Source organism: Oncorhynchus keta, chromosome 19, assembly GCF_023373465.1.
Source record: "Oncorhynchus keta strain PuntledgeMale-10-30-2019 chromosome 19, Oket_V2, whole genome shotgun sequence".
In the NCBI taxonomy this organism is placed as follows: domain Eukaryota; kingdom Metazoa; phylum Chordata; class Actinopteri; order Salmoniformes; family Salmonidae; genus Oncorhynchus; species Oncorhynchus keta.
Genome location: NC_068439.1, coordinates 85145858 through 85153708, shown reverse-complemented (window position 1 = coordinate 85153708; position 7851 = coordinate 85145858). Strand labels below are relative to the sequence as shown.

General features: G+C 50.1%; 1 protein-coding gene across 2 annotated transcripts in view; it reads right to left on the bottom strand.

Annotated features, from left to right (window-relative positions):
• Nucleotides 1–835: 835 nt before the first annotated feature.
• Nucleotides 836–7851, bottom strand: part of LOC118374790 (kinesin-like protein KIF3C) — a 32728-nt gene continuing 25712 nt past the window's right edge. For both annotated transcript variants that reach the window (XM_052471680.1, XM_052471679.1), the window contains exons 6-8: nt 2745–2844; nt 1597–1754; nt 836–1174 (exon numbers count right to left, since the gene is read on the bottom strand). In XM_052471680.1, the coding sequence (XP_052327640.1) occupies nt 1087–1174; nt 1597–1754; nt 2745–2844 (346 nt within the window). In that variant the 3' untranslated portion in view covers nt 836–1086. The remainder of the gene's footprint in view (nt 1175–1596; nt 1755–2744; nt 2845–7851) is intronic.

Below are 7851 nucleotides of genomic sequence, written 5' to 3'. Positions count from 1 at the left end.
GTTCAGTGAATTATCACTTCTACCTCTAATTAGCAATCATAGGATTCATTCATGCTCCTTAGATGCCAGGTTAGGGTTAAACACTAATTTACTGTTATGTTCTCTGGACCCCCTGAAGTAGCCTTGGCCATCCCCTGGCCACCCCATGTATAAGACTCTAGTTCTGCCACTGAGGCAGAGGGTACGTCTAGCCCACGCGGGCGGTTGAGCAGACAGGCAGAGGGCACGTCTAGCCCACGCGGGCGGTTGAGCAGACAGGCAGAGGGTACGTCTAGCCCACGCGGGCGGTTGAGCAGACAGGCAGAGGGCACGACATCTAGTCCTCAGAAGAACTGGAGTATGATAAGCACCTCGATCCAATGACAAAGGAGATACTAGGCTGTTTGACTCACCTGTTTCTCTGTCTTCCTGTTCTTTGCCCCAAAGGAAGGGGACCTATTCCCAGGCAGCAAGTTGAGAGCAAGGGGTGAATCTGTGGACTCATCGCGCTCTCTCTCTCTCTCTATTTTGTTTTGTTTATTAACACAGGCTGTCGGAGGAGCCGCCACGCCGGACACAGAGTGACCCACCAGTTACCTGAGAGGCCTTTCACTTGAACCTTTTCGCCTAACCTCTTAAATAACTACCTTGTTTCGAGCACCACATATCAGTCTCCTGCTGTCTTAATTTATTGTGAGTTTCACTTCTGACTCCCCTGGGCTGCCAAAACGCACAGACAGACAGACAGACAGGCAGAGCTCCTGCAGGAATGAGGAGAGAGAGAATGATGGATGGTTTCTCCTTCATTCCCCCAGGGTAGTCTGGGTAGTGGAGTCCTTGAGGCAGTAGATTTTTTATTTTTTTTATTTATTTATATAGCCCTTCGTACATCAGCTGATATCTGTTTTGACTTGGCTCCTCCCATGGCAGTTTTGGCTCCTCCCATGGTAGTGATCAACCAATCATGAGGCAGCATAGGCAAAGACTTTTGAGTGGTTTCCCACTCCTGAGAGCTGATTGGTCAAGAGAGGAACGGGGAGGAGTTAGCAGGCTGCTGTAAAGAGTACACCAGAGAGAGAGAGTAGAGGTAGGTAGAGATGCCGGTATTCACTGGGCAGTACTGGGCGTGGCAGTAGAATGGGTTGCCAGGGAAACCGTGGAGGAGGAGGAAGTGATGGCTCGTGGGGCCTGACACCTGGAACAGGAAGATATGACATCACACACAGGGACAGAATATGACATCACACAGGGACAGGATATGGCATCACACAGGGACAGGATATGGAATCACACAGGGACAGGATATGACATATAGCAGAGACGCAGGTGAAGAGGTGAGAATAGAGACAGCCAATAGGAGAACATGCCAGACAGCAGACTGTGTGAGGCATCATAGTATCTGTGATCATTCTGAAGTAGTCAAATGTCTTCTTCATGACTGGTGGATCCCTCCTGATGACCTGGACATGACTCCAACAGGGTCATCAGGAGGGATCAGCCAATGATGTCCCACCCAGTTGACTACATTCAAATGGTGGAAGCCCTCAATGACGCTGGCCATGCTAATATTGCCTGTGGCCACTAGAGGCATCTATCATTCTCTATGGTGTGTCTCACCAGGAGCGTGACTTGCGGACGCGTGTGGCTCTCTCTCTGTAGGGGGCGTTGTCTGTGGGAGAGGGGCTACAGTTAGGCCGCACCTCTGAGGGCCAGTGGTCCAATGAGACTGTGGTGGGAGGACTCATGTCCAGCTCCAAGAACAGGATGTTCTCAGCCTACACACATACACACACATACACAACACACGAGGAAACAGAGCAGTCAGGTAATTTTAGCTGTACAGTAGCAGGTTTTAGCACGGCTAACAAGGGTCAGGGGCCAGGGTCGGTATACCTGCTAATCTCCTTCCCAGACACTCCAGTGCAAATTTTGCTAAGAGCGTGTTGGACCAATATGCTGATCTGGGCCTTCATTAGCCAATGCAGAAGATGAGAAAAAACTCTCATCGGCTTCATCTACCAAGCAATCATCTCCTACAAAACAGTCGTGCAGTCGTGTGATTCGCCAAAATTAAATGATGACAAATACTTTACTCAGTAGGTCACTTCCATAGAATTGTATGGTCACGCCCACACTGTACATCAGATTCAGGACTTTACCATTATCACGTCACATTGTGCGATGTTACCAAATTAAAATCTTCATATCAACCTGGCTAGACTGTTTCAGTTCTGTTTGCAAGGATACATCAGCCGACGTCAAGGCTGCATCAACTACAGCCGTGTTTGGATCTACATCCAAGATGATTATTTGTTATTCTGCCACAACATGTAAACATTCCATAATAATGGTATTATGTCAGCCGTGTTTCTATTGGTCAGTCACCTGGATCGGCTCGTAACACAACCACACTACACGATAAAGGCAGATCTGACCGAACTAATAGTTAAATCAGCAGACTCATTGGACCAGGAGCCAAGACATAGTTAAATCAGCAGACTCACTGGACCAGGAGCCAAGACATAGTTAAATCAGCAGACTCACTGGACCAGGAGCCAAGACATAGTTAAATCAGCAGACTCACTGGACCAGGAAACAAGACATCCCCCAATTGTTTACGACATCAGAATTTGACCTCAACGTGTAAATTTGGTTTGGGACAACTTTGAATGGTTGATATCCCAGGTGTATATGTGCCGTGCCTGGGGAAGAAGTTATACACCTACTGACCATTTTCATTCACTCCATCACACACTCTCTCCTACCCGGTATCTGGAGTGGGCGCCCATCGCTAAGGCAACCCGTGCGTACTGGCTGATTGGTCGTTTATATCCGACTGCCGAGGCTAGTCTCTTCTTCATCTGACTGAACCGACGGAGAGAATTGAACATAGAAAATATAATTGAACATACCACATATTATATTACAGAAGTATTCTAACAATTCAAAAGGTCCCAGATGGACACTCACAGATACAGAAAGTACCTTGTTCTCCTCACAGATAGACGGATCACCGTACTACCCTGCTTTGTCGTTGTTTCAGACTGCAATCTAAACCAACCTGTCTACTGTCAGCCTGTCTACAGTCAGCCTGTCTACAGTCAGCCTGTCTACAGTCAGCCTGTCTACTGTCAGCCTGTCTACAGTCAGCCTGTCTACAGTCAGCCTGTCTACTGTCAGCCTGTCTACTGTCAGCCTGTCTACAGTCAGCCTGTCTACTGTCAACCTGTCTACAGTCAGCCTGTCTACAGTCAGCCTGTCTACAGTCAGCCTGTCTACTGTCAACCTGTCTACAGTCAGCCTGTCTACTGTCAGCCTGTCTACTGTCAGCCTGTCTACTGTCAGCCTGTCTACAGTCAGCCTGTCAACCTGTCTACTGTCAACCTGTCTACTGTCAACCTGTCTACTGTCAACCTGTCTACAGTCAGCCTGTCTACAGTCAGCCTGTCTACAGTCAGCCTGTCTACTGTCAACCTGTCTACAGTCAGCCTGTCTACTGTCAACCTGTCTACAGTCAGCCTGTCTACTGTCAACCTGTCTACAGTCAGCCTGTCTACTGTCAACCTGTCTACAGTCAGCCTGTCTACTGTCAGCCTGTCTACTGTCAACCTGTCTACAGTCAGCCTGTCTACTGTCAACCTGTCTACAGTCAGCCTGTCTACAGTCAGCCTGTCTACTGTCAACCTGTCTACAGTCAGCCTGTCTACTGTCAGCCTGTCTACTGTCAGCCTGTCTACTGTCAGCCTGTCTACTGTCAACCTGTCTACAGTCAGCCTGTCTACTGTCAGCCTGTCTACTGTCAACCTGTCTACAGTCAGCCTGTCTACAGTCAGCCTGTCTAGTGTCAACCTGTCTACTGTCAGCCTGTCTACTGTCAACCTGTCTACAGTCAGCCTGTCTACAGTCAGCCTGTCTACTGTCAGCCTGTCTACTGTCAACCTGTCTACAGTCAGCCTGTCTACTGTCAGCCTGTCTACAGTCAGCCTGTCTACTGTCAACCTGTCTACTGTCAACCTGTCTACAGTCAGCCTGTCTACTGTCAACCTGTCTACAGTCAGCCTGTCTACAGTCAGCCTGTCTACAGTCAGCCTGTCTACTGTCAGCCTGTCTATAGTCAGCCTGTCTACTGTCAACCTGTCTACAGTCAGCCTGTCTACAGTCAGCCTGTCTACTGTCAACCTGTCTACAGTCAGCCTGTCTACTGTCAGCCTGTCTACTGTCAGCCTGTCTACTGTCAACCTGTCTACAGTCAGCCTGTCTACTGTCAGCCTGTCTACTGTCAACCTGTCTACAGTCAGCCTGTCTACAGTCAGCCTGTCTACTGTCAGCCTGTCTACAGTCAGCCTGTCTACTGTCAGCCTGTCTACTGTCAGCCTGTCTACTGTCAGTCTGTCTACTGTCAGCCTGTCTACTGTCAACCTGTCTACTGTCAGCCTGTCTACTGTCAGCCTGTCTACTGTGAGCCTGTCTACAGTCAGCCTGTCTACTGTGAGCCTGTCTACAGTCAGCCTGTCTACTGTGAGCCTGTCTACAGTCAGCCTGTCTACTGTCAACCTGTCTACTGTGAGCCTGTCTACAGTCAGCCTGTCTACTGTCAGCCTGTCTACAGTCAGCCTATCTACTGTCAGCCTGTCTACTGTCAGCCTGTCTACTGTCAGCCTGTCTACTGTCAACCTGTCTACAGTCAGCCTGTCTACAGTCAGCCTGTCTACTGTCAACCTGTCTACTGTCAGCCTGTCTACTGTCAACCTGTCTACAGTCAGCCTGTCTACAGTCAGCCTGTCTACTGTCAGCCTGTCTACTGTCAGCCTGTCTACAGTCAGCCTGTCTACTGTCAGCCTGTCTACAGTCAGCCTGTCTACTGTCAGCCTGTCTACTGTCAGCCTGTCTACTGTGAGCCTGTCTACAGTCAGCCTGTCTACTGTGAGCCTGTCTACAGTCAGCCTGTCTACTGTGAGCCTGTCTACAGTCAGCCTGTCTACTGTGAGCCTGTCTACAGTCAGCCTGTCTACTGTGAGCCTGTCTACAGTCAGCCTGTCTACTGTGAGCCTGTCTACAGTCAGCCTGTCTACAGTCAGCCTGTCAACAGTCAGCCTGTCTACTGTAAACCTGTCTACAGTCAGCCTGTCTACAGTCAGCCTGTCTACTGTCAGCCTGTCTATAGTCAGCCTGTCAACTGTCAACCTGTCTACAGTCAGCCTGTCTACAGTCAGCCTGTCTACTGTCAACCTGTCTACAGTCAGCCTGTCTACTGTCAGCCTGTCTACTGTCAGCCTGTCTACTGTCAACCTGTCTACAGTCAGCCTGTCTACTGTCAGCCTGTCTACTGTCAACCTGTCTACAGTCAGCCTGTCTACAGTCAGCCTGTCTACTGTCAGCCTGTCTACTGTCAGCCTGTCTACAGTCAGTCTGTCTACTGTCAGCCTGTCTACTGTCAACCTGTCTACTGTCAGCCTGTCTACTGTCAGCCTGTCTACTGTCAGCCTGTCTACTGTCAACCTGTCTACTGTCAGTCAGCCTGTCTACTGTCAGCCTGTCTACTGTCAGCCTGTCTACTGTCAACCTGTCTACAGTCAGCCTGTCTACTGTCAGCCTGTCTACTGTCAACCTGTCTAGTCAGTCAGCCTGTCTACAGTCAGCCTGTCTACTGTCAGCCTGTCTACAGTCAGCCTGTCTACTGTCAACCTGTCTACAGTCAGCCTGTCTACTGTCAGCCTGTCTACTGTCAACCTGTCTACAGTCAGCCTGTCTACAGTCAGCCTGTCTACTGTCAGCCTGTCTACTGTCAACCTGTCTACAGTCAGCCTGTCTACTGTCAGCCTGTCTACTGTCAACCTGTCTACAGTCAGCCTGTCTACTGTCAGCCTGTCTACTGTCAGCCTGTCTACTGTCAACCTGTCTACAGTCAGCCTGTCTACTGTCAGCCTGTCTACTGTCAACCTGTCTACAGTCAGCCTGTCTACAGTCAGCCTGTCTACTGTCAGCCTGTCTACTGTCAACCTGTCTACAGTCAGCCTGTCTACTGTCAGCCTGTCTACTGTCAACCTGTCTACAGTCAGCCTGTCTACTGTCAGCCTGTCTACTGTCAGCCTGTCTACTGTCAGTCTGTCTACTGTCAGCCTGTCTACTGTCAACCTGTCTACTGTCAGCCTGTCTACTGTCAGCCTGTCTACTGTGAGCCTGTCTACAGTCAGCCTGTCTACTGTGAGCCTGTCTACAGTCAGCCTGTCTACTGTGAGCCTGTCTACAGTCAGCCTGTCTACTGTCAACCTGTCTACTGTGAGCCTGTCTACAGTCAGCCTGTCTACTGTCAGCCTGTCTACAGTCAGCCTGTCTACTGTCAGCCTGTCTACTGTCAACCTGTCTACAGTCAGCCTGTCTACTGTCAACCTGTCTACAGTCAGCCTGTCTACAGTCAGCCTGTCTACAGTCAGCCTGTCTACTGTCAGCCTGTCTATAGTCAGCCTGTCAACTGTCAACCTGTCTACAGTCAGCCTGTCTACAGTCAGCCTGTCTACTGTCAACCTGTCTACAGTCAGCCTGTCTACTGTCAGCCTGTCTACTGTCAGCCTGTCTACTGTCAACCTGTCTACAGTCAGCCTGTCTACTGTCAGCCTGTCTACTGTCAACCTGTCTACAGTCAGCCTGTCTACAGTCAGCCTGTCTACTGTCAGCCTGTCTACTGTCAGCCTGTCTACTGTCAGCCTGTCTACTGTCAGTCTGTCTACTGTCAGCCTGTCTACTGTCAACCTGTCTACTGTCAGCCTGTCTACTGTCAGCCTGTCTACTGTCAACCTGTCTACAGTCAGCCTGTCTACTGTCAGCCTGTCTACTGTCAGCCTGTCTACTGTCAACCTGTCTACAGTCAGCCTGTCTACTGTCAGCCTGTCTACTGTCAACCTGTCTACAGTCAGCCTGTCTACAGTCAGCCTGTCTACTGTCAGCCTGTCTACAGTCAGCCTGTCTACTGTCAACCTGTCTACAGTCAGCCTGTCTACTGTCAGCCTGTCTACTGTCAACCTGTCTACAGTCAGCCTGTCTACAGTCAGCCTGTCTACTGTCAGCCTGTCTACTGTCAACCTGTCTACAGTCAGCCTGTCTACTGTCAGCCTGTCTACTGTCAACCTGTCTACAGTCAGCCTGTCTACTGTTAGCCTGTCTACTGTCAGCCTGTCTACTGTCAACCTGTCTACAGTCAGCCTGTCTACTGTCAGCCTGTCTACTGTCAACCTGTCTACAGTCAGCCTGTCTACAGTCAGCTTGTCTACTGTCAGCCTGTCTACTGTCAACCTGTCTACAGTCAGCCTGTCTACTGTCAGCCTGTCTACTGTCAACCTGTCTACAGTCAGCCTGTCTACTGTCAGCCTGTCTACTGTCAGCCTGTCTACTGTCAGTCTGTCTACTGTCAGCCTGTCTACTGTCAACCTGTCTACTGTCAGCCTGTCTACTGTCAGCCTGTCTACTGTGAGCCTGTCTACAGTCAGCCTGTCTACTGTGAGCCTGTCTACAGTCAGCCTGTCTACTGTGAGCCTGTCTACAGTCAGCCTGTCTACTGTCAACCTGTCTACTGTGAGCCTGTCTACAGTCAGCCTGTCTACTGTCAGCCTGTCTACAGTCAGCCTGTCTACTGTCAGCCTGTCTACTGTCAACCTGTCTACAGTCAGCCTGTCTACAGTCAGCCTGTCTACTGTCAGCCTGTGTACTGTCAACCTGTCTACAGTCAGCCTGTCTACTGTCAGCCTGTCTACAGTCAGCCTGTCTACTGTCACCTGCCTGTCAACCTGTCAGTCAGCCTGTCTACTGTCAACCTGTCTACAGTCAGCCTGTCTACAGTCAGCCTGTCTACTGTCAGCCTGTCTACAGTCAGCCTGT